Consider the following 27653-nt stretch of genomic DNA (forward strand, 5'->3'; position numbering starts at 1 on the left):
CTCTCAGTACTTCTTTTTCAAGGTACCATCTTAATTTGAACAAAGAGTAGTCTGAGATTGCAAGGTGGGCTAGTTCAAAAAACATGACCCTTTGCAAACTACTCATCTGTATCAATCAGGATTTTCTCTTATAGCAGGCAACCAAAACAAAATACAGAAATGGAAGCCAAGACTGATGTGACTGCAGTTATCATACATAATTCCAGATTTCAAGTTTTTGTGTTCATCAAAGTCTCATTATCTTTGAAGTCTCATTTATTATCTTTGAACCAGTTATTTATTATTAATTATTATAAATTTGAACTTAGAAAATAAATGTAGAACTAAAACACAGCTTTTTTCTATTTTGTATGGCAGAACTCTGTAAGATTTTGTTGGAAAAAGGATTCCACTGCTAAAAAATAAAAATAATATTTTTTAAGTTTGAAAATTACTGAAATAAGCAGGCAAGGAAAGTAGAGAATGGGGACAACTTCATACTCACAAGCTCATATCTTTAGAGGGCTCACTGGAGGCTGGCAGGATATTGTACCAGTATCACAGACTAAGGTCACAATGCTAAATTTTATAACGTGTTGGTGTTGGATGCCTTGGCATTAGGGCTTCTCTCCCTCCTGTGAGATCTCAATATAGGGGCCAACGGGGCTTTCAGATACACCGATTCTGCTCCAAGTCATGGGATCCTTTGTTCTCCAAGGCCATATTCACAGTTAGTAAATTAACAGAGAACATGATAGCACTTAGAAAATGTTTGCTCTGGCTGGGCAGTTGCTTCCAAGCGACAATTTCTAGAAGGGCTGCACAAATCTTTGATGGACAGCTACTTGTCTCTGCAAGCCCCCTTCCTGCTGAATGACTAAAACTTAATCTCAGTCAATTCAGTAGGATCTCAGCTTAGTCAAGGCCTCTCCCGAACCGCCCCCCGAGTTTTGAGAGGAAAATACAGAGTCAAACCCACCAACTGGGACTGAGGAAGAAGGCAGGACATCTGGTCCTCAGTTGTCATCATCAATCCCTGTTGACACCTGCATTCTCACCTGGTGTCCAGTGTATAGACCATGCAAATGCCAACTACAGCCTTCTCATTCTGATCTTGAGGCCTCTTCAGGCTCTCAGCTTTCTCAGCTCCTGCCTTGCCCCTCTCAAAGGGCATAGAAAACACTCAGCTCCTCTTCTGTGTCACTTTAGGTGGGGAGCGAGGAACAGTACATACCTGCAGCCATTTCTCCTCTACACTCCCATCATGCTCAGTGCAGGGGAACTTCATGAGGTGTGTCACTTCCCTGAGCTCCATGGGAAACGAGGCTCAGATCCCCTCTTATCTCATATTCTCAAGCCTTTCTGGGGTTCTGTGTCCCAGCCCACAGTAGCCTCCCTTCTCCAGTGGCTCGCCTCCTCCCCCATCACAGGGAGTCAAGTTGTTGGGGACTGATGGGGGTGGAGGTACTGTATTGACTGACCACGGTATTCTTACAAGTCCATTGTTCAGACAAATACTTTACGCCCTCAGCCTTTTGGGCTAGGTTCTGATATCTCAAAAGCTTTTACTCTTGAAACCACTGTCTCTGGGAATTTCAGATGTCTTGTTTTTAAAACCAAAAAGCTAGGAATTATCATCTTTGTCTACTTTTCTACTCTAATAATCATCCCTGAGGAAATGAATGCCTTGCTCTCATGTCTAGTTTTAGTAAAGAAATTACTGGGAATATACTTAAAATATATTAATATTTCAAAAAATTGGCCCACCATATATATATATGTGTGTGTGTGTGTGTGTATACATATATATGTGTGTGTGTATACATATATATATATATATAAGACTTTATATATAAAGTCTTAAAGAATTCAAAATGGACCTATTCCTTATCAAGATAGGTCAATTTGTGATAAGAAAATGTGTTTAGGCTAAATAAACCCAGAAAAATTATTTCCATTAAAGATTAACTTCAGGAATTTACTGTGCATAAATTCCAAAAACCAATGTATGGGGTCCTAGTTAATTAAAATCAGCAAAACTTGCCATGTTCTTAATAAAAATGTTTCTCTTCCTCTAGATACTAGAGAGAAGGAGCTACATAAAGGAATGAAGAGCATTAGAAATGCTTAACATGTGGGTAAATATAAAACACATTGTCGGGACTTCCCTGGTGGTGCAGTGGTTAAGAATCCACCTGCCAATGCAGGGGACACGGGTTTGAGCCCTGGTCTGGGAAGATCCCACATGCCGTGGAGCAACTAAGCCCAAGAGCCACAACTACTGAGCCCGCATGCTGCAACTACTGAAACCCGCGCACCTAGAGCCTGTGCTCTGCAACGAGAAGCCACTGCAATGAGAAGCCTATGCACCACAACGAAGAGTAGCCCCCGCTCGCCACAACTAGAGAGAGCTCGCGCACAGCAACAAAGACCCAACGCAGCCAATAAATAAATAAGTTTAAAACACATTGTTTCTCATTTTATAATCTCTTATTTAAATAATTGACTATTTAAAGCAAAATAATAACAGTGTGTGGAAGCAAAATGTATGATAACATTAACACAAAAGATGGGAGGGGAAAATGGAAGTATACTGGTGTCACGTTCTTACATTTGACATGAAGTGATTATTATTTGAAGGTGGAGTGTAATAAGTTAAACTGTATACTATAAACCCCAGCGTACCTACTGAAAAATAAAGAAAAGAAGTAGAGCTGATAAGCCAATAGAGGAGATAAAATGAAATCATAAAAACAACACTCCAAACGCTTTATTATTCTAAAAGAAGGTAGGAAAAGTGGAAAAAAGAAAAAAAGAACAAATGGAGAAAATAGAGAACAAATTGCAAGATAGATTTAAACTCACCCATATCAATAGTTGTATTAAATCAAAAGGATCTAAACATTCCAATTAAAAGACAAATTGTCAGATTAAATTAAAAAGAAAAAAAGCAACCAACTATATGATTTCTACAGGAAACTTACTTTAAATATAAAGAAACAACTTAAAAGTAAAATGATGGGGAAATTATACTACACAAAGATGAATCAACAGATTTGATGGGGTTTATTTATCTAAAATACAGAAAGATGTTTTTGAGCTCAGGACAAAATCATTGGTCAGAAACATTTTTTTAAAGTGCCATTTTAAAGATGACCTCTAAGCATTAACCTTTGTTTAGAATGAAAGATAATTACACCAGCACTGTACAATAGAACTATGTAAATGCCAGAGTGAACCACATATGTAATTTTAAGTTTTCTAAAAGGCACATTAAAAAAGTAAAAAGAATAATGGTGGCTACATGTTGTTATACGTTTGTCCAAACCCACAGAATGTGTTACCACCAAGAATGAACCCTAAGGTAAACTATGGACTTTGGGTGATAATGATGTGTCAATGCAGGTTGATCAGTTGCAACAAACCTACCACTGTGGTGTGGGATGTTGATAGTGGAGGAGCCTGTGCGTATGTTGTTATGTTGAGAAAGGGGGTATATGGGAAATCTCTGTACCTTCTGCTTACGTTTTCTGTGAACCTAAAACTGCTCTAAAAAATAAAGCCTATGTAAAACAAAAACAAGTCAAAAAAAAAAAGGTGAAATTAATGTTAGTAACATTTTACATTCTTGTTTTCATACTGAGTCTTCCAAATCTGGTTCCAGCACATGTCAACTTGGACTTGCCACATCTCAAGTACTCAACAGCCACATATGGCTAGTGGCTACCATATTAGTGCAACTCTAGGATTTTCGACTCTTCTCTCCTGGGGAGGAGTGGGGAGTAAGGTGGGATGAAGTGGTAAAGGTGACTGGGTCTAAATGCTGAGAACCTCTGACACCACGTCGAATAACTGTACATCATTCTATCTTATAAGTAAAGAGGCGGCCTCTCAGAGAAGCAAGAGAATTGTTGCCACAGCAAATGTTTTAGAAAGATTATTGTAACTTATTCATGTTTTCCTTTTGTAAACCTAAAAGAGAGGGAATAGAGAGAGACCTAAAAGACATACAAACCAACTTCAGTATATGGACATTGGTTGGAACTTGAAAAACTGTAAAAGGAAATTATGAGACAATAACGAAAATGTAAACTTACTGGACATTTAACATTAGGTATTTTAAAATGTAACTGTGGTTATGTTTTTTTAAAAAGGAAGGGGAACGGAAAAAGTTATTAACATAACTCACGAACGGAAAAGAGAGGGAGAGGAGGAGGGAGAGAGGGACGGGTGGAAAACGCTTTGATAGCAAGTGAATCCTCTCAAACATACCCCACAGGAGCTGTGGGGATAAGGGGTGGAGTGGGGACCCACCTCCAAATTGTCTCTTAAAAGTCTAAACCCAACCTGACATTCAAGGCTCTCCATATTTAGATACACAAGCATTCCTCTCCCCACATTTTCCTGATAGGAATAGGTACCTAGAACATCAAAGACATTGAGGCTACACGTGCCAAAGAGCTTTGGTGGCGAATTCGTGCCTCGGGCCCTTGTCAGGGGACCGTGTCCGCGGCAGATTCCCTCCAATTTCAGGAGTTGTCCCGGGTGGCACGCCTTCTTCGGGTGTGAGGCAGCGTCTGGCAGAAAGGATATTAAGACCATTGAAGGTACGCGAAAGGGACAAGTCCCTTTGGTTCAGCCTTGGCTTATGCCCCAGTTCTCAGGCGAACTTGCAGTGTGACCTGGACCAGATGGTCTCTTCTCTGAGCCTCAGTGACCACATCTGCAAACCTTGGGAGGTCCAGGCGTTCCAAGGGCGGTTCCAGCTCTGACATCCTCCGACTCCACTCTTGGAGAACGCTGACTGCGGTACTCCGCGGCAGAAGCCGACACACAGCTGGGCCTTAACAAAGAGCCCGGGTCTCGGGCAGGTTCCCGCCCCCAGCAGGTTTTGGAAAGTCTGTGCGGCCGAGGGGCGGGGCTTCAGCGCGCCGCAGCCAATCACCAAGGGCCCAGGCCGCCGGGGCGGGGCCTCCGCGAGCTGCGGCGGCGGGCAGGCTGGGTCCGAGCATCCCGCGGCTCCGGACCCCCGGCCCGGACATGGCGACCGTCCGGGCCTCCCCGCGAGGCGCGCTACTGCTTCTCCTGGCCGTGGCGGGGGTCGCGGAGGTGGCAGGGGGCCTGGACCCGGGCAGTGCGGGTGAGTAACTGCTGGAGCAGCGGTTCGGGGCGGTCCGGAGCGGCCGCCTCAGCGCTCCAAGATGGCGCGGGGCAGGGGGCGGGGGTGCCGGCGACCCCCAGACCCGGCCCAAGTCTGGTGACCCAGGGTCCGGAGGTCCCAGCAGGCTGCAGGAGGAGCTGAGGCGGGCCGAGCAGGACCCCTCTCCACGCTCGCTCTCCCTGCCCCGATCTGCTGAACTGGGAGCGGTGACCCGGGTTCGAGGCCTTATTCTGTCACCCACCGAGCAGGGGCCCCCAGCTCAGCCCTTATCCCCTCACCCGGCTCGGGTCTCTGTCCGAAGAGGGTGAAATGCCTTTGCCCAGGATCGTCGCGAGGGTTGGATGGGATTTCTGAGGTGCCGCCGCCTTACCCCCGCCCTGGCCAGTTATTGTTGCTTGTTCCTTGACCCGCGGTTCAGAAAGGCCGACCTCGGGCAGCAAGCATTGATGGGCCCTGCAGCCTGCCTGACTTCTGAAGTCTCAGAAGAGAGTAGATCCAAGCCTCCTAAATCCGATTCTGCTGCCGTTCGCTGTGGGTATGCTGTGTGTCCAAGACAGCGCTGGGCTCTGGCAGGAGACAGATTAAAAATCAGTAAACTGTCTCTTTGGGGGCTGACTGGCTTGAGGAAAGTTTTGTTCTTGCTCTAGAGGAATTAGACCACGAGTGGATAGCAAGCTGTTCAGTGCTTATTGAGTGTCTCTCACGTGCTGGGCTTTTAGGAGTTGTTGCCATCTCCTGCTTTCCAGCAGCCCTGGCTAGGAGGTGGGGTGCAACAAGACATGAGCAGCTCGAATTCAAGGCAGAAGGGTCCAGAGGAGATGAAGGGCTGTGAGTGCACAGAGGGAGAGAGATGATGGATGATGTCCACCTAGGGTAGGAAGAAAATTGAGTGATGCCCCAACTGCACTAGATATTAAAAGATGGCTGGGATTTGTACATGCAAAAGTGGTGGAGAAGTGCATTGCTTACAGGGAGACACACCTAGAAAGAGCAAAATCAGTCTCAAGGTTATAAGGTAGCTTACAATGTTAAAAGTTTTTTTGTTTTTTGTTTTTTTTTTCAGTCAAGAGTATTTAAAGAAGGGAGAGGATTGTCAGGAACCTGGGGTTAGATAGTTAATTATAATTGGATTCTAACAAGCTGTCAATTAGACAAATCAAAGGAGAGAGAGAGACAGAATGCTGTGTATTCGTGGCTAAAGCAGCTTACCTTTCTGGGTCCCATTTTTCTCATTAAGTTAAAGAAATTGAACTAAAGCACTTTCAAAGTTATGGTTCATTAGAAAATTAGTCGTCCATTCTTATTCTACAACTAGTCAATTCTGTGGGAGATAGTAGGGTAGAATATAGTTAAGAATATTTGAACAAATTAGTTAGCTTTAGTCTCTTTGTGCTTTAATATCCACATTTATTGTATACAGAAATTCTCATAGATTTTATTGTGAGAATTGAGGTAATACATGTATAGCATTTAGAATAGCATATAGTAAGCACTGAAATGTTAGCTCTTAAGGTTGGGAAACACTGTACACTGTACCCCTCTCTTATAAATTCACAAACACGTTAGATTCATAATAATTCACAAGGATTCCTGTGGTAAAGAAACTTGTTGCTGGGAGAATAGAGAAATGGGGAACTGACTGCTGATGGGTATGCGGTTTCTTTTAGGGTGATGAAAATGTTCAGAATTGGAAAGTGGTGAGCACAGTTCTGTAAATGTACTAAAAACAACTGAATTGTGCCTTTAAAAGGATGAATTTTGTGGTATATGATTGTTAAAAGATAAACTGAGGCATATTAAAATGTTAAGAGTTTATTTGAGCAAAAATTGATTTGAATTGGGCAGTGCCAAATGGGAAGTAACAGGAGCTAGCGGAAGGACTCTTATGGAAGAGGTGGAAACAAAGCAAGGAAATATTCGATTGGTTATAGCTTGAGCAGGTGCCTTATTTGGGAAAGTCCAGGTGGCTGTTTGTGATTGATTGTCCTTAGGGTTCTGATTTCTTAACCTTGGGGCACTATAGGCTTAGGTTTTGGTTTGCTTAGGTAGGCTACTGAGGCATTGAAGCCGCCTCAGTCTAATGGCCTCCTTGTTTTATTAATTTAACATGATTTATATCTCAATAAAATTATTATGCAAAGAAAGAAAGAAACTTGTTTGCTTAAAGAACTCTTTTTTTCTTCATAACACCTAAAGCACACTTTAGAAAATTCTGGGCTAGATGATTTCTAAAGGCCCTACCAGTTCAAAAAGTCCATGACAATATAGAGTTTGCATTGTTTAGTAAGAAGAAAAATTCCAAGTTTGATGTAAAAGTGAGATTTGTTCCTTTTACTAAATTCTTAGGCATATATTGCCTGGTTCCTTACATAAAAGACATTGAGTAATACAATGGACAAAGGCTTCCACTGTGGATTTGTATAAACTGTGGAAAACGTTCTTCAATCCTAAACAAAAATTAAGAACACAGTATTAAATTGTATTTCATTGAAGGCCTGACTTGTATTCCTGCTCAGACAGTCTTCTTTCCCATCTCCTTACCCCATCCAAAGTCGGGTACTCCTGTCTCCTCTGGTATAAAGCGTTTCACAAGTCTCATCTGTTCTGACTTGCAGATTTTTGTTCCTGTTGGGGGAGAGGGGGTGAGGGAAGGAATCATTTGACTTGCTCAATTATTATTATCTCCTGTGAAGTTTGGCCACACCCTCCTCATTGGAGTAATGCCACACTTCCTATCCTGTGTACTTTCTGGTCTCCTCAACACCCCCAGCTCTCCTCCCCAGCACCTCTGGTGTTCCCTTTGGAGGATGGGATGGAACCCTATGCTGCAGTCTCAGGATCTGTGTGTCATGGCACCTGATAGTAGCTCTGTTTCTATTTAAGATATTTTCTAATAGTACAAAAGAGAGAAAGATGTAACATTAAGGGCTAGGTTTCAATAAGTTGACATTTAAGAAATTATGTAATAGTCAGCCTAGAATCCTGAAAAAGAATGTAATGAATTTTAAGTTAGAAAAAGCAACCGCCTATCTGGAGGAATGTAATAAGAAGCAGATTCTCTTCCCTAAGAACTATCTTGGCCCACACTGTACAAAGAGCTAGAATTGGTGATAGACCAGATATGACAGTTTGGTGTGCTACTAAAAGTTCCTATCTTATATCCATAGATTTAAACAGTCTTTCATTAATCCATAGATTTAAACAGTCTTTCATTAATCATACTTTTCACCATATGCCACTTCTGGAAGAAAGTGGGACAATATCAAGGAGGTGGTTTTTATATATTATAAAATTATTAGAATTTTAAAAGAGCAAAACAGATACTACAGGGGTTTGTTTATTCAAAAAATATTTGCATGCTTACTATATGTCAGGCACTGTTCTAGGTGCAGGGTTGCTGCTCTCAAGGGGCTTACATTCTAGCAGAGGGGAGACAGACAATAAACAGTTAAATAAAATGATTTCTGGTAGGGATAAATACGCTGTGAAGGAAACACATAGATGGTAGCGTAGAGCAACAGTCCCCAGTCTTTTCGGCACCAGGGACCGGTTTCGTGGAAGACAGTTTTTCCGCGGGGTGGGGGGAGGGGGTAGGGGGATGGTTCGGGTGGTAATGCTAGCAGTGGGGAGCAGCAGTTGAAGCTTCACTCACTCGCGCTCCACTCACCTCCTGCTGTGCGGCCCGGTTCCTAACAGGCCACGGGCCACCAGTCCATGGCCAGGGGTTGGGGACCCCTGGCGTAGAGGGGAGTGGTTCTTAACATAGTGATGACAAGAATGGCTTCTTTGAGAAGGTAAGGTTCTGAACTGAAATCTGAAGACCGAAGGTGCTGTCCTTAGAAAAGACCGGGGTGGAGACCAGGAAGTACATAGGCCCTAAGGCAGGAAAGAACAGAAGGTCAATATGGTTGCAACATAGTGGGCAGGAGAGTAAACCAGGGCTAGATGGTGCTGGGCCTTGCAAAAAGCCACGTAAGGACTGTGGATTTTATTCTATATACAAATAAAAACCAATGGACTTTTAAGTAAGAGATAAGTGCTTTGATTTCTATTTTAGATCACGCGGGCTGCTGAATGAAAAAAAGTGATCGTAATAGGGTAAGAGTAAAAGCAGAGCTACTAGAAGCCCATTTAGTAGTCGAAGCAGGAGATAATGTCTTACAGTAGAGAGTAGAGTGGTGGTGGAGATAGAAGAGGAGAGATTCAAGATATATTGCTGTTGGATTGGATGTGGGAAGTGAGGGAAGGAGGCAGTAAAGATTATTTATAGATTTTTACCTTGAGCAACTTAGTGAAAAATAATGCTATTTACTGAGGTTGAGAAGATGGGGAGGAGCAAGTTGGAGGGTTGGCAGGTGAGTCAGGAAGAGAATCAAAATTTCCGTTTTTGTATGCGTTTAAGATGGATATTAGGAATAACTCCCCTTGGTCCATTGCTTTCTAAACTTAATTTCATGCCTGTAAGTATTCCATTCAGCAAATATTTGTTAAGGGGTTAATAGTGCCAGACACTGTGATAGGCACTAGGTATATAATGTGGTAAGCAAAAACAGACATGGTCTCTGCTTTCATGGGGTTTAAGGTTTATTGAGAACATCAGACATTAAATATCACCAAAAAGTGTATAATATCTACACTGCTAATATTTATGTGGTTATATTAGTACATATCCATTTATATTCTAAATCTGAATATATTTGAGGAAAAATGTGATTTAGTCAAGTAATGGATGCTGTAGAGCACATAGATTACATGAAGAAGACGTCAAGAAAAGTATAAGTATTAAGAGAAACATTTTGACCATGGACTATACCATTGGGAGCCAGACATTAATACTTTCAGATCCCTTGTTTTACACATGGGTGTCCTATGGCATAGAATGGGGAAGGGAATTATCTGAGAGTACTGGCTATTAGCATCTGCAGGGAGGATCTGAGGAGTCATTTGCTTTAGTTGTTTCATAATGATGAATGATAATGTGTTAAGGCTCTTTTGACCCCCAAAAGAACAGAAACCAGGGTTGCTCAGGATTAGGGAGCTAGTTATATAGCATCTAACAGGGAACACATGGAAATCCAAGCATAGGAAATTGAGCACAGCACAACCTCAGGGACTGCTGTGGGAACTGGAAAGCTGCCAGCAACCAAGACTACTTTTAGAGACAGTCTCTCTCTCTACCTCTCATAGAGTCTCTCTGTACATCTCTTGCATTTCCCACTCTCCACCAACCAGCTTCCTCCTTTTACTCATGGTTTCTGCACACCATAAAACTTCCTCAGCCCCAGCTCATCTTGACCTTATAGATGCAGAGCCCACCACCAACTGGCTGTATACCTCTGTGCCTGTGCATATGATTGGGTCCAGCTTATCTTTTGACCTGGGTCAAAAACTCATATGATGTTTGCTAAATCATGGCTTGGTCACCGTGTGAAATATGGTATGGCAGTGGTATAGTGGGAGAAATAAACTTTTTGTACTTTTTTTCCTGATTAAAAAGGCATTGTATAAATAGGAAATTATTACTTATTAACCAATGAATAAATAAAATTTTTCGAGCTGAGCACTGTGCTAAATGGGTACAAGAAGTTTCCGTTCAATCTGGAGATACCATTAGTACACACATGAAATTATTAGAGTTAAGTGTTAAAGCTTCCAGTTCTGACTGGAATAGTAGGACATTAAATAACCAAAAAACCAACATGGCCTGGAGTTGTTGGAGAAGAAAGGCTTACTAAGAGTTGAGTTGGGATTTCAGCCTTGAAAGATGTTTAGGATTTATGTCAGCAGGAAAGAGGGCACTAAGCATTTCAGGCAGAAGGCTGTGTTCATGGTAAATGTAGGCTTTCCTTGTTAAAAAGTAATAGAAGATCAGGGAAGGGGAGGTAAGAAGACGACTTGGAAAATTTAGAACTGGAATAGCAGGAAGCCATTGTAGGCCCTTAGATTAGAAGAGTGACATCATGAAAGGTCTATTTAAAAAATTAATCTGGCACTCACTGATAATAGAAGAGAATAAGCATAATTGGCTGTTGTAGCAGTGCAGTATGAGGCAAGCAATGGAGAAGGATATCCATCTGTCTAGATAAATAAAGCGGTATGACAAGATGTTAGCAGTGTTGAATCCAGGTGGTGGGTATATAAGTAATCATTTTATTGTTTGGCTCTTCCTTGGCTGATGATATATTTTATGTATATACACAGATATATATATATCATTAAAGGGATAAATGTGACAATTGTAAGAATGCATTTATAAGTTAAAGTTGCAGTTGTCATTTAAATGTTTTTAAAGTGATTGTCAATTTCCAGGCTGTTTTAGAAATAAAAATTTGATTAAAAGTAAGATGAGATTTTTAAAATTGGCGTATGATTTTTATTTGAAATGACTGTTTTCCGCTATCAGCTTGGATTTAGTTTTTTCCCCTTCAATAGTGCAGGATATATATATTTTGTTCTAGTAATTCTCTAGGAATACGTTAATTAGAAGGAATCTTTATTTTCTTTAGAAAAGAAAACAGGACTGGCTTTTCATTAACCAAATTGAATTACAGCTTTTGGGAGGCTTCTGTGGCAAAATCTCTTTTAACTTCAAAAATCCTATAATTCTGTGAATATTTTAGCTTTAGATTAGGGTGTGTATTTGTTTTTAAATGCTGGTTGGTCTTAGAAGTTGCATTTTTCCCTTGTGGCTGGAGCATGTGCTTCCTGCTTACTTGCCTATCTTTAGTAGACATGTGGTCCAAACCAACAGACAAACCTTGATGTTTCTAATTATTGGATGATTCTACTCACATATTTCTAGGTTACATTAATACCTTCTTAAACCCAATATACATGGCCTTTAGTAAGCAGTTTTTGGTTTTTATTAATTTTATAATTACAGACTTTTGGAATAAGAATGCAAAATATGACGCTCTTCCTTATGTCTCTAGTAAGGATAACACCTGTGCTGTTTATTTTCATCCTGTCAATATCAAGTGTTATTTTGAACTAATTTACCTTTATCTGTTCAGTTCCATTTTATGAAAATAACCAGAGTTTTAAACTATTCTTGAAGAACTAGAAATTAGGTTAGAATCAAATTATAAAAACAAAACATTTCTAGAATTCACTGTCTTCTCTTGTATAAAACATTAGGCTTTGGAGAGTTTTTTTGCACTCTAATAGTTCAATGACCCAATTAATCCATTTTAAAAGCTCTAAAAAAGACAAAGACCTTTAATTGCCACATTAATTGCGTTTGAATCCTTTGCCCTCATTCTTAATGAAGGCATATGACTAGATGTCTATTTGTAGATATTTATTTCTTAAAAAATATGCAGTGTTTAAGATTCTAGTAAGTTTTTGTTGTTTCAAAGAAAGAAAAATGTGTACTAATATAACGATGACTAAGGTTAAAAATAAAGTGTGGAAAATGTGATGGAGTGTAGGTCCCCTAGCCTGTTCTAGGAGGGTGGCAGTCCTCTCAAGGGAGGAAATGTACTATTACAGAGGAATGCTTGGTTGGGAGGGGGAAGGGCATTATTACCAGAAGACTTCAGGCTGCTCTCTTTAATCCCATTTTGTCAGAAATTTCAGAAGGCTTTTGGAAAGACTAGAAGGGAATATGTCAAAATGTCAACACACATTCTGGCAGGACAGTGGGAATATTAGGTCATTTTTCTTCTTATTTTCCAAATTTTGGGGTTTCTTAATGAAAAAATGAATTATTTTAAAATTTTAACTTTGGTGGCCACTCTACTATAAATTTGACCTTCACCATTAAATAGGAAAAAAACAGGCCTTTATATTTTTAATAAAACCTTTCATTGTTATTGGAGTTTTAATTATGACATGTTTTATGTTTCTGTTCTAAATAGACCTTTGCTCCAAGAAACTTTTTTCCAAAAATCCTTAGGCCCAAGTCAGACTCTTGTCTGCCTGACTGTTTACTTTTTGCTAAGCCTGTGCTTATTGGGACCATATGTTATCCTGAGCTATCTTTGCTCTTGATCAGCTGGATTTTCTGCCCTCGTGTGACCTTTGTGTTGGGGGACAGTAGAAAGTGGCAACAACTTGAGCACTTCAAAAGAGCACATCAGTATCACACAGGAGACTCCCCCCCTTTTTTTCCTGCCTGTCCTCTCCATTCTAATGAGGCTGGGGACATAACAGAATCTTAGAAGAGGGGATCGGCATGGTGTGGCATGGCAGGGGAGAAGGGGTGTTGTGAGAAAGTCTCATGAGTGATTGGGCCCTCCCTCGAATTAGTAGCTTCTAAGAAAGTAACTACAGCCTATAAACAAGGAATTTTTTAAATTTCTGAAACTTAATGGAATTTCTATATGTTTTTCAGAATTTTAAAGTCAAATGTTTAGAACTTTAAGACAGCTTTTCCCACATAGTATTAGAAAGCCAGCCCCACAATAGTCTTTTATGAAACTAAACTATAGTGGTATAATATCACTATGTATCACAGTAATATCATACACCCTGTCATTGTTTTATGGATTAACAGTGATCGGTTTTGAACTTAAAGGATTGTTGGTAAGAGCTAAAGAGGACCTTTTTTATTCATTCATTTCTCCCCAATACTAATCCTACCTTCAATCAAAAAAGCTCTGCTTTCACGTATACTGAAATTGTATAGATTTCATTTAAAGAGATTATGTTGCATATATATGTATAAAACCATTGTATTTGATCTACCTGCCTGAAATATAATATTATTACGTCCTTGTCTCTTTTGACTTAGCAGTCTAAACAGGCACTGATCAATGTAGTTGTATCTTTTTTTTCCAGTCAACATCACTCTAGAATAGTAACATGCCCCCCTGCTGATTATCTCTATCACCAATTTATTAATTTCTCTGGGCCCATAATGCTGCTTGGCAAATTTTTCCTTTTCTCTGATATTTCTCAAATTGGCATTCTGAAATGTTAATACGTGGCATGAAAAAAAGTATTCTGTGCTCTGAGAAATCTGTCTACTTAGATCCCTTTTTAGGAGATTAATGATGCATATTAACATATTAAAACCTTCATAAAATCCTACAGAAAAGAATTCTCTTTAATTTTTTAATCCTTTGTTTCCCAATGTATTTGAACATGAAACATTTTCTCTTGAGGGATAGATATTAACAATTCATGAAACAGTGTTTCATAGAACAGAAGTTTGAGAAACATTTATAGTTGCCTCCTTTATTCTCTACAATGGCTGTTCCAGACCTCTACAACCTCACCTCAAGCCCAACACCATCTCAATCCTTTTTGTTTTCAGACCTAATCTCTACTTCACTGAGATAATGGAGGCTTACGTGTAACATGTCCAAAACAAAATTCACTATCTTTTTATCATTTAACCTTACATTATAGGTATAATAATAGAATATAGTCCATAGGGTAATTGTGAGGGTTGAATGAGATAATACATAAAGCAAGCAGTAAAATTCTGGCATGTAGAAAGTACACAGTACCTAGTAGTTATTATTATTAAATGACAGTCTCCCCTATTAGATTGTAAGCTTCTTGAAGGCAAAAACCATGTTCTGCAACACAGAACCGTCCTTGACTTGAAATAGGTACTCAGCAAAAGTTTGTTGAGTTAAAATGGATAGTAATAGTAATAATTGTTGAATAAATGGTTTGTGTAACCATCTGGCTTAGCTTAATCATCATGTTTATTTAACAATAGGCAACATCAGGTGTTTATTTTTTCTCCCTAGGTGCACTGTGTTGTAATCATTCAAAGGATAACCAAATGTGCCGTGATGTATGTGAGCAGGTAAGCTTACATAATAATTGTAGAAGATATTATTTAGTATAATTGTTTTGGAGAAATCTGCTGGGCAGCACTTAAAACAAGTGTTCAGAGTTCACATCACCAATGATGGAACAAATTAACGTGTGTCTGCTGACATGATGGAGCACAGTATCTTAAGTAGGATTCTTGCCCAAAATACATAACCTAAATCATGAGGAAACAATAGGGCAAACCCAGATTGAGGGATATTCCTCAAAACAACTGCCTGTACCCTTCAGAGGTATCAGTGTTATAAAAACAAAGGCTAAGAAGCTTCTAGATTAAAGGAAACTAAAGAGACAACTAAATGCTAGTGCATAATCCTGGATTGGGTCCTGGAATTAAAAAAAAGATTGCTATAGAGGACATGATTGAGATAAATTGGTGAAATTTAAATATGAACTGTAGGGACTTCCCTGGCGGCACAGTGGTTAAGAATCCACCTGCCAATGCAGGGGACACGCGTTCAAGCCCTGGTCCGGGAAGATCCCACATGTCATGGAGCAGCTAAGCCCGTGCGCCACAACTACTGAGCCTGCACTCTAGAGCCTGTGAGCCACAACTGCTGAGCCTGTGCGCCACAACTACTGAAGCCTGCGCGCCTAGAGCTCGTGCTCCGCAACAAAGGGAAGCCACCGCAACAAGAAGCCTGCGCACCGCAATGAAGAGTAGCCCCTGCTCACCGCAACTAGAGAAAGCCCGCACGCAGCAATGAAGACCCAGCACAGGCATAAATACATACATACATACATACATACATACATACATACATACATACATACATACATACATACTGTAATAATATTGTACCAGTGCTATGATCTGAATTTGATGATTATATTGTGGTTAGCTAGGACGGTGTCCTTGTTCTTACGAGATATGTGCTGGGATTTAGGAATGATCATGTCTGTAATGAATTCTAAATGTTTCATCAAAGTAATAGTAATAATGTGTATATGTAGAGAAAGTTAAAGCAAATGTTGCAAATGTTAGTAATGGGTGAATCTAGATGAAGGCTATGTTGGTGTTCATTGTACTATTTTGGAAACTTTTCTGTGGTTTTGAATTTTTCTGCTTGAGCCTTTTTAGGCAGGTTCCACTGAGACAGTAGCTGTTTGTGTCTTACCTTTCTTTCATCATCTTGATTGTGTAGTTCTAGTCTTACCACTTGAGAATTAACGACCTCAGTCATCTTTTGAGGAGTTTTCAAGTAATAACCTGGATTTTGTTACTTCTTAAAAATGAGAGCACTACCTAACTGGGATTAAAACTTCTCTCAAACAGTATTATGAATTTAGAAAGATTTTGCAAGATACTCTAAGTATAAAACAAGACAGCTCATCTAAATAGCTGCTAGAGAATTCATGTCAAAACACTATAGCAGATTAGGTTTTCTACAAGTTTACTGCCAGAACGATAGCTTTTGAAAGCAAAAATGGCCTCTTGATGGTGTCACCATAAGGGAGCTTTTAAAGTAGCTCTTCTACTTTTGGAAGCACTGCTTTCCTGACTTTTTGCTTTGTTTCCTCTTGTTTTTTCCACTAAGGTTCCATAGGGTAAATGATTTTTATGAGGCACCTGGAACAGGCAAGGTCTAATTTCTTTAAATATGAAGTGCTAGAAATTCTATAATTTAGCATATTAAGTGAATACTGTAGTCATCCTAATAAAAAAAAACATTCTTCCCTGACCAAGTTCTTAACTAATTGAGAAATAAGGCAAAGGAGTAAGGCAGGTAAAACCCCAAATATTACTTTTATCACTAGTTACACAGATGCTGAATGTAGCATTTATCTCCAGGTAAACACTAAACTACAGAATTAGACTTACTCCCAGAGGAGGAGAGGTAAGGGTTGGGTTATATATGTTCACTTTCCCCTGCCAAACTCAGCAGTCAGATGAGTCAGTCATCGCAATCACGGGAGAAGTGAGAGAGGCCAGGGTGCTAAAATTGCTAGAGCTCACTGAAAATGAAAGGAATTACCAGGAGTGAGGAATCATTATTTCTTCAACCAGTAGGAAATGAAGAAAGGGTGGCGTTCTGCTGATATTTAGGTTTTGAGTTGGAGTGAATACTAGTGCCCTTGATGGCTGTGGAAAGTTAGGAAAAAGATGGTGGGGGGATGAGTTGCTGAATTATCAGTGAAAACCACTATGTGAAGACAGTTGGAGATTTGGAGTTAAAACTTTTAGAATTTGAATTTAGATAAGAAGTCAGGACTGATGTTTTATAATAGCACAATAAGGTGTCAGATGCCATATAATTCAAGAAGTTTGAGATCTGAGAAAAGTCCCTCAGTTTTAAAAAGAGGACTTTTAGAGGAGATATTCTAGAACAGGGACTTTTGTTTGCTTTGTTTGTGCTGAATCCCCCAGTGCTTAGAATCAAAACTCTGCCTTTTCCAATTCCACTACAAATGTGATGTGCTTCCTCCTTCCCTCCTTCTCTCCCTCCCTCCCTTCTTTCCTTTCTTCCTGACTTTTTTTAATTCTTTCTTGCCTTTCGTCGTTGTCTTTTCCCCTTTCTTTTTCTTTTCCTTCTTCTTTTTAATCTTTTCATGATGGGAATTTTCAAATATATACAAAAGTAAAGAGAAATACAATAAACTCCCATATTCAGCTTTCTCATTGTTAAGTCAAGGCCAGTTGTGTTTCATTTACAGTCCCATCTACTCCTCCCCCCGGCGCATTATATTGAGGCAAATTTATATTGAAACAAATCCCAGTTGTCATATCATTTGCTCCATAAATTTTCAGTCTGTATCTATAAATTATAAGTATTTGTTTAAAAAATAACCATATTACCATTACCACTTCTTTAAAAATGTAATACTCAAATATCTAGTTATTTTTCAAATTTATTAACTGTTTAATAAGTTTCATTTTATAAGTTTGAATCAGGACCCAAGTGAGATATAAGCATTGCAGTTGTTTTTTAAATATCTTTTAATATGCGTTTCTCCTTGCAGTTTGTTTAATGGATAAATCTGGTCATTTATCCTGTGGAGTTTCCCACAGTCTGAATCATGCTGTTTGTAACCCTATGGTATCATTTAATGTGTTCCTCTTTCCTCTGTATTTCTGTAATTGGTAGGTAGATTTAAGAGCAGAGCTGTCCAATAGAATTTTCTTCAGTGATCAAAGTATTTCATATCTGTATGATCCAATAGGGAAACTGCTAGCTCTGTGTGCACAGTAAACACTTGAAATATGCTTCAAGAGACTGAGGAACTGAATTTTAAATTTTATTTCATTTTCACTGATTTAAGTTTAAATTTAAATAGCCACGCATGGCTGGCAGCTACCTTATGGAGTAGATCCAGAGGCTTGATCAGATTCAGGTTAGGTTTTGTTTTTGTTTTGTTTGGCAAGTCTTACTCATAAATAGTATTGTGTCTGGTTGTCTCTTTGTAATGTTAGCAGTCATTGTTAATAATTGCCTCAATGCATTAATTCACTAGGAGTTGCAAAATGGTGATATTCTAGCTCTCTTCATTTATTAATTATAGTTTGTGGTTTGGGAGAAAAATGGCTGTTAAAACTAACTGGAGATAAATCCTTTTTCATTGTCGTTAGCATTCATAGACTTTACAATCTTGACTATTTGCAGGTAATAATATATGTAATGATTTAAATTTACAGAGACATTAAATTGTAATTGCATTAATTAAAGTTGTATTTGGAAGTGAGCCAACTAGCCTGTTGAGTGAACTTGTCAACCCCTCAGCAGCTTTATTTAAAAGATGGCTTTGTCTCTATTTTATGGAATTCTGTGGAGAAGTTTTTGCTACAATGCTATTCACACAGTTGTTCTTCACCAATATAAAGGGTATGGCATAGTCTATTTTTCATTGTGGTCAGTTGACTAAAAGCAGTTTGTAGGACAGTTTAGAATAAATTTATTGTTTTTTCTTCCTTTTCTGTTTTTTTTTCTCCCCTATACCCTAACAGGTTAACAGCCTGGTTTTCTCCATTTTTGAGCATTAGACTTGCCGTATTTAGATTTTGTTGATTATTTGCCAAGCTAACCAACCTTTCAAGAAATATTGCCTCAACTTAATTTAGATCTTTCCAAAGGTTTTCCGTATATAAAGGGAAATTGGAAAATATTCTAGACAATTCATATACCTAGAGGACAATAAGTTTACCTCTTCTATTTTCTTGTTGAAAAAAATGCCACAAAACTTTTTTTTTTTTTTTTTTGTCAAATAGATATTCTCCTCGAAAAGTGAATCCCGACTAAAACATCTGTTGCAGCGAGCCCCAGATTATTGCCCTGAAACAATGGTAGGTCTTATTTAACTTAACTATGGAAGCTTTTGTCTAATGAAGCACTCTAATGAGTTACTTTAGATTTAGCAAATTTTTCAGTGTGATTGGGGTTTGTGGTCAAATAAAATGTTAGATTTAACTAGGTACTTTAAAAAGATCTTCACACAAATTGCTAGATAGAATATTGTTTTTCATCTTTCATTGTTTATTTTATACCTATGTTGTAGGTATATGATATATTCCAGTCTTTAAATTTCATTATAATAGTTTATCTGGAATTGGGAATTTTACTTATTATCATATTTTGACAATTTTATGAAAACCATAATAACTAAGTCTTACATATATTTTGATTTTTAAAAAGTTGGATTTGGGGTAAGGGAAAATGTGTGATTTCTCATTACTTCTGTCTTCCCATTTTCTGGTATATTATAGATACATTGCATTCCTGTCTGAATCATGTAACTTAAAATGCCTCTAATGCGTGGGTCATCCTCAGCGTTTGGGATACTCATGAGCCAGGCTAAGAAAGTCTGAGCTGGCATGAGGGAGCCTCCTTAGATAAGGTAGCTTGGGTTAAATGGGGGGAAGGTTGATGATCAAACAGTTCTGACTGACATATTTTCCTTTAGTCACTCAACAGGCACTTTTATCTCTGTGCTTGGAAACAGTTATCCCAGTAAGCATCCTGAGTAACCATATTTGTCCTTAGTACTCTCAGATGGGAAGATGGGAAAACAGCAAGTATTTTTACACCTCAGTTCTATTTTTTCTTCCCTGAATAGCTGGTTGATACTCATATAGTTCTAGATCATTGATTGTATAGACACAAACATAATCAAATTAGCTATATATAATTTCTGTAGAAACTTTCATATTTAGGAACTGGTTATCTACATAAAAGTCTTTTGGTGATTACAATTTTAGGTTGAAATTTGGAGTTGTATGAATTCATCTTTGCCAGGTAAGCAATAGAAGTGCAACATTTAGCACTTTATTTTTTAAAACTTATTTTGTGATTGTAAAATCTGTGTCATAGTCCTGTAACCTAATGTTTACCCTTGAATTTCTATCCTCTCCTTCCTGTAGGCACCCAAATTTTCAAATGTATAATTAATTCTCATTCACTCAGTCCTTAATGGTACTCTTGTCTCCACTTCTACCATTCTATTGAAACTGGTCTTTGAAAGATCACCAGGATCTCTTGGTTCCTAGATCTTATGGCTTTTTCTCAGTACTTATTCTCTTTGACTTCCCTGTGACACTTGATATGATTGACCACTCCCTTCTTGTGACTTTACCTTGGCCTTGTGACTTTGCCCTCTCTTATCCCCACCTCCCCCACACACCGTTCCCCCCATAACTACCACAGTTATTTCTGTGTGTGGTCCTCTTCCCTTCTCTCTCCACATTCACCCTGGTACCCACATTCCTTCCCAGAACTGTTATCTAATCAGCTCTGGGAAGATAACTTTCAAGTCCAAGTCATTGTTCATGACCTCTAGACGTCTTTACCTGGATCTATGCATCCAGGTGGCATCTGAAGTGCCAATTCAAAACCACACTCACCTTATAACTGCTTTCTCTTGTGAATGACACTCTAGACTGGAATCCCTCAAGTCATTATCTCTGATTGCTTTTTCTTTTTAGCTCATTGACTCTCTTCTTGTAAAATCTTGCGTCTATCCTCACCATTTCTAGTTCAAGCCTTTATGATTACACCTTTGGGGTAGATTATTGCAATAACCTTGTAACTGGTGTTTCAATACACCATAGGTGTCCTCCCCACCCCCTTCAAAAAAAATCCCTCCGGGGATATCCACTTCCATTAGAATAAAGGCCAAACTCCCTAGCCTGGCGTTCATGGTCTCCTAGGATTAAAGCTCATTTTCCAGTCCTGGTTAAAGCCAGTGCCTTGAAAAAAAGGGAGTATATCTTATGTTTCTCTGAATTCTAAAGGCTCTCACACTGTTTGAAGTTTTCATTTCAAACAAATTGTACTATTTGCTTCCTAGAATTGCCCACGTCCTTGCTTGTTCTCCCAGTTATCCCTCTCCCTGGTGTCTGCAATTATATATATGTGTGTATTGTTCCTATCAAACTGTAATCTCCGTAAAGGGTTAAATCATATATTTTATCTATCTCATAGCCCACAAAATACCTAATAGAGTGCCTTGTACATAATAGGGGTTCAGTGAATGTAAATGCTTGTTGAATAATTTAATATTTTCTAAGAGACACTGGATATGTGAAAACAGCAGTAAAATGCTTTATGGTATAAAAGTTCACAGAGTTTATGACCTACATTGATTCCATTCAAAATTCTTTCTAGAATATGAGTGATTCTGAATAGCAAGCAGCAAAGATTGAGAGGAAACTATACTAGGCAATGGGACTAGATGGGAGTCTGTTGCCCTTTATACCATTAAAACATGTAGGGTTACAGAAGCTTATGATATGCAGGATTTTTAGCCAGTTTTAACAATTGGGATGGTTTATGATTATATTTTGAGAGCTTTGTCTGTCCATGGGCCTTTTGTTTGCTTTTGTTTGGTTTGTTTTTTAGCAGAATACTTCTATTTGTTATATTAGGTCTTAGTTTCGTGTAGAGAACTATGTTACATATTGCCTTGAATCCCTGACATTTTTTAAAAATGGAAATAATAATCTAATGTACATGTGGATTTGCAGATCTATGTATTATATGGAAGCAGCATAAAGCATTTCTTAAAAGAGATAAGAAGGAATTTGCAGCATTCCTACAAGTGAATCTTTTCTTTTTTCATAATTATTACTTATATCTCCTAATTTTATCCTAGGAGTTATTCATTGACATTTATGATTGCAAAAAGGGATCTGAAAATTGCATTAGAACACTGTGTAATTTTATCACCTTTTGGTATCACTGTAATTTGGTTGGAGAAATAGAGCTATGCATAAATTGAACCAAAATAGTCATTTTGCCCCACAATAAAGTATACCCATCAAAGTCAGTCATGGCTCACAGGAGGTGTTCCTGTCTGTTTACTAAGTATCAGTTTTTAAACAGCATCATGTGTTTTATGCTATTCTAGGTATTTAATAATTTGAATGTTGGAATACAATAATACTCATGCCCATTTTTGTTTGTTGGCTTATTAAGTTAAATGGAATCCTTTCCTCTTCTGGTTCATAGTCCAAAGGTGAAGAAAGCCTCTCATTGCTTTCCTTAGCCTGTATATCCTCTAGAGATTCTGTTTACCTAAGAGTGAGAATGAGCTAAAGAGAGTTTAGGGTGGGCAGGGAGAAGAGGGAAAAAAACAAAGGACTTGGTAATTATGCTGTGAGGGACCCTGAGAAGACTGATAGCATTGAGAGTAAGGGTGGGAGGAGGGGCTTCATACTTTTGAGACCCTGCTATCTAAGCTAGCTTTCTTATGGACACCTGCTTTGACTTGTAGTGGTATCCATGAACCAGTTTGGCACTCTATTTGTGTTTGTCACTACTTATGACCAAAACATTTGAACATTTTGTTTTTAAGGTGTGTTTAAGAAGTCTGATGGCTGGGTTGGCTTAGGCTGCTGTGAACTGGCTATTACCTTGGAGTGTCGACAGGCATGCAAGCAGGTAACACTTGGCAATCAGGCTTTTAAGCAGCGTGGAGTAGAGTTTCAGTTTTGGCTGTGTCTTGGACCTAGCCTACCTCATATCTTTGGAGAGGTGACCCATAAAAGCTGCAAATTTAGCATTTCTTACATGGACCATTTCCTTTTAGACATGCTGCTTTTTCAGTTTTGGCTGCTGCATGTAAGACCCTCAGCCTTCTCTTATTCTTTCTTAACTTCTCTCTGCCACACAAAGAAAGAATATTATAGGAATCAAGGCCTTTTGTATTCTGCCTATGGTCATGCTTAGTCAATGCTGAATGACTCCAAATGGTCTTGTAAATTTCAGGCATGCTTGGATGAGAGCAGTTGACACAGTTGGCTTATTTTGCTTTCATCTTCCCTCTGTCTTTCATCATGGGTTTACTCTGAGTATGTTCTTTTATACCTTCTCTGCTCCTAAGGTGAGCGTGACTCCTACAGTGAATTATGACTTCTCTTTGATTTGATATATCTCAGGTCCAATTCAAGTTAGGCCCCTGAGCTCTTCCTCACTGTGTATATTTTCATAGTGGCTCCTCAGAGTGCTGTGGAAAACCTGGTCTCCTGGCTCCTCATACTCCAAATGGTGGGAGTATGGAAAACTGGGAAATTTAAGTGTCCCTAAAACTAAACTGGAAAGCCTTCTCTTATTTTCTCCTTCTAGTGACTGGTCTCTAGACAGGAGTATATGAGACATGCTGATGCCTTTGCTTTCATACAGACCACTGAGCCACACTCTTTGGGCAGCACATAGCCTAGCTATCTGCTATTCTCCTCCAGGCATTGAGATGAAACTGAGTTGTAGAGGATTTGAGCTATAGTACATCTAGTGGGCCACAGAATAGTTGCCAGTCCATTCTGCTTCTTGCTTTCCCTGTCCTCATCAGCTGGTCTATTCAGAATTGCATGAGCTTAGGTGATAGAACAGGAGGAAATAGAACAAGGAACTGGAGTCCATGGCTTTGGAACTACGTCTCTAAATGAGGATTATCATCATGTGGAAGAACAGCCACCCCTCAGCAGATTTGTTTTGGCTTGTTTTTTATAGAAAGTGTATACTTAAATGTAGTAAATAACCTTCTGTTTTTCTGTGTGTCAGTTTCCTCATCTGTAGAAGGAATAATATCTTCTACATAAACTTGTTAAGAAAATTACATAAAAATAACTTATTAATTGCCTGGCATTGCCTTTCCCTCTTTAGCTGTCTCCTCTGTTATATATGGATCTTGGCTCATATGGGAACTTAAAACATGAAGGGTTAAAGAAAAAGCAAACTATAAATGCCCTAGCAAAGCTTCACAAGAAAATTCACTGCAGCAGAGCTTCAGAGCTTCACAAGAAAATTTGCTACAGAATGGAATTCAGCTTAAAAAAAAGTCCTCTGTTTACAGTTCCTTCAAAGTTATCTAGTTTCTGAAATAACAAAAGGACTGTGTCATTATGTGAGATAAAAGCCATAAAAGTTAGAGTGAAATTCTAGCATATCTGGAGCTAATGTTTGTTTAATGTGGATTAAATAAATTAATGCAGAAATTTGTTATTTTTTAGGCATCTTCAAAAAATGATATTTCCAGAGTTTGCAGAAAAGAATATGAGGTATGCATTTTATTTAACAAATTTGGATAGATTAATTAGATGTTATCAGAATTGATAAAATCGCTCAAATTTTAAAAATGAATTCATTGTTAAATAAATTGCCTTTTACTTTACAGAAAATATGGCCTTGAGAAAAATGTGATTTACCTTTTTTAGAAATGTTATAACTTTAATTAACTTGTTGAAATTAAATGTTAATTTGAAAGAAATGCCTAAATCACATATACAGAGGATTTAACCTATAATGTTTTCATAATAAAGCAACTGGTTGTATCCAAGGTTGTAAAATAGTTTTCCTTAGGTTCCATATCCTCTTTTGCCCCTTTTCCTATACCTTGATCCATCCAGGTATCCACCTTTATCAACTACCTCTAATTGGAAGAAACAAAATCACATTGCTAGTGTGAGTAGCTTCAGACTTTCCTAGCATCTTACATTTGCGGGGGAAAGGTACATACCAAATTACAAAGGCTGTATTAAATCTGAAGGACTCTTGTCTTCCAATGGTGGTGTTTCATGCACTGTGGTATCTAGATTGGGCGTGGGGGGGGACACAGGTTGAGGAGGGGCAGAGGTAGAGGAGGTATTTCACACCAGGCAAATATGTACAAAAGATTGTCCCTAATGTGATAAAGCTCCTCACTGGGACTACTTTGTTCAGTTCCTAGAACTTCATTGTTAAGTATGATAATATTATTATTTTTTATAGTGTAAGACCGTGTAATTAAGCATACTTAAGCACATATGCCTCATTCATCATTTGTATGTATAAACATTGGGATTCCTATTGCTTTTAATAGTCTGTATTCTCTTGGAGAAGAAAGATAGACCAACTCTCTTAACTGCTTCTAGATTATAGTTCTGATTTTTTTTTTCTTTTCTCAAAGCCTGTAATTATATCTCTTGATTAATATTTTGGAATTGGAAAAATCTTATTTATCTTTTGTTCCTTTGTACTATTGCTAAGTTATATCTGTTTCTCTGAAGACAAATTTCCAAATTAACTGCAACTCTTCTCTGTTCTTATTGAAAAGAGCCTTTCTACAAAGAAGTAAAAGATCTTTCTTTTTTTTCTTCTCTCTCTACCTTTGAAATAACTAGTTTTAGTTTCTCTTGAACAGAGTGGCTAACTGTGAAAATTCCTTCTTTTCTCCCACATGATGTCTGACACTGTCCATCTCCTGTAGCCTGTCCTCCATTATTTTAGTGTGCTTCCTTCTCTTGTCTGGATTTCTGCATTGCCCTAGGAAGTCTGCCAGTATGTGTTGATGAAGGACGGGACAGGAAAGGTAAGAGAGATAAACACTGTCCTATGAGAGAAATACTAAGAGTAGTTTACCTTTTCCAGTCTATCCTCCCCTATTTGGCCTAGAATTAAGCAACTATCTTCCAAAAATATACATGCCAAGAAGGTTCTTTCGCATATATATAAACGTAAAATATATATATGTAAAGTATACATGTGTTTTATATATATGTGTGTGTTTTATATATATATAAAACTGACTGTACAAATTATTCAAGATAATTCAAGATTCAATTTGATTTTTTATATGTTATTTAGAAATAAAAAGAGAGGCAAGAGCACTTTAACACAGAAAGAAGTTTCTGCATTATAAGCCCCAAATAACAGTCACTCTCACTGAATTGTTAAAGTCTTGTCTAGACACAATGGCTATTTGTTATAAAGTGAATTGGGTAACATTGGTGTAGTGCAACCTATTTTAACTGGATTAGTTGCTTATTAACATTAGAATAATTTATAAAACTAGGCTTTTGGTACCTTTTCCTTAACCCTGGAGTGGTCCCTGGAAGTGAACTTCCAGATGTGTAAGCTATTCCTTTAGGCTTACAACTTTAGGGGTTAACATTTACCCTGAAGGATGGTGTTGTGTAGTTTGACTAGAGATTCAGAGAATGAGCGGTTATATTTGAAGGAGCTAATGTTTATCTTTACTGATAAGCTGCTGCAGAATCCCCTTTGAGGGGATTTCCTGAGAAATTTACTTACATGAATAAAGTTTAAAATTTTTATGCCATCTAAGATTGTTTTGTTCCAACCAAGCTAAGATAAACTAGTAAAATGTAAAGCATTTTTATGTCTGATTTTATAGTATCTGGTTTCTTTTTTATGCAAATCAACAAATATTTATTGAATAGTGAGAGGCAGTTTTATTATATTAGAAAGAAAACAAACTTTCGGGAATTCCCTGGTGGTCCAGTGGTTAGGACTCCGTGCTTCCACTGCAGGGGGCATGGGTTCGTTTCCTGGTCGGGGAGCTAAGATCCCTCATAGCTGCACAGCGTGGCCAAAAATAAATAAATAAAATAAAATTATCTTAAAAAAAGAAAGAAAACAAACTTTGGAGTCAGACCTAGGTTAGAATTATGGTTAAGCTACATATAGCTCAACTTCAAATACTAAAGAATTATACCTGAGTCAAGATAGTTAAAATATGTACTGAACGTGCAAGAACTCAAGGAAATTGGAAAGCAGACTGAGCATGTTGGGAGTTAACAGGGAAAACTTTGCAAAAGAGAGGCCTGAAAGGATTGGTATAATTTGGGTTAGAGGACTGGATCAACAGCATGTTAGCAAAAATGCACATGACTGAGGTAGGGGGTAAAAACGAAGATAGGCCTATTTTGGGCTGAGAATCTGCTTGGATAGGCAAAGTGGGACCAGATCCTGGAAAAATGATATTTTGGGGCTCAGCCCATTATTAAGTAGAGGGAGATGATAAAGATTCTGTGATAGGAGACCAACATAACAAATGAAAGTCCAATATTTTAGAAAGCTTCAAGTCTTAGGTATGTGCAGGCTAAGTTTTAGATCCCCCAAATTCCTCTAACTTAGCTAAAAACAAATAAGGCCCACAACTAGGATGATAGCAATAGAATTGAGTATTTGGGAATAAATCAGAGATTTGAAGGTAGAGTCCATCATTCAGGATTTGTTATAAAGGATTGAATATAGGAGATGATGTTCAGGGAAATATAAAAAACAATTAGTGAATTGGGAGATAGGACTAAAGAAGTTATATGGAAAAGCAGCGCAGGATAGGCTGAAAGAGAGTTTAAGGGACATGGAGGATAGAGGAAGTATTCTAATTGGAATACTCAAAGAAGAAGAAAGAATATGGGACAGAGGCAGTGTTTAAAGAAGCCCAAGAAATCCCCAGCAGAATTTTTTTTTTAAAGCCATACGTTACAGATATACCTCATAGCCACAGGTCT

General features: G+C 38.3%; 1 protein-coding gene across 4 annotated transcripts in view; it reads left to right on the forward strand.

Annotated features, from left to right (window-relative positions):
• Nucleotides 1-4924: 4924 nt before the first annotated feature.
• RECK (reversion inducing cysteine rich protein with kazal motifs) overlaps nt 4925-27653 on the forward strand; it is a 75515-nt gene continuing 52786 nt past the window's right edge. For 2 of the 4 annotated variants that reach the window (XM_082402316.1, XM_082402318.1), the window contains exons 1-6: nt 4926-5119; nt 14845-14903; nt 19134-19208; nt 20121-20157; nt 22715-22800; nt 24369-24416. In XM_082402316.1, coding sequence (XP_082258442.1) covers nt 5020-5119; nt 14845-14903; nt 19134-19208; nt 20121-20157; nt 22715-22800; nt 24369-24416 — 405 coding nt within the window. In that variant the 5' untranslated portion in view covers nt 4926-5019. Of the gene's footprint in view, nt 5120-14844; nt 14904-19133; nt 19209-20120; nt 20158-22714; nt 22801-24368; nt 24417-25603; nt 25706-27653 lie in introns of those variants that run through there. The other 2 variants (XM_082402319.1, XM_082402317.1) reach the window with 2 other exon arrangements.

The sequence above is a fragment of the Balaenoptera borealis genome (genome assembly GCF_965194805.1).
Source record: "Balaenoptera borealis genome assembly, chromosome: 8".
Taxonomy (NCBI): Eukaryota; Metazoa; Chordata; class Mammalia; order Artiodactyla; family Balaenopteridae; genus Balaenoptera; species Balaenoptera borealis.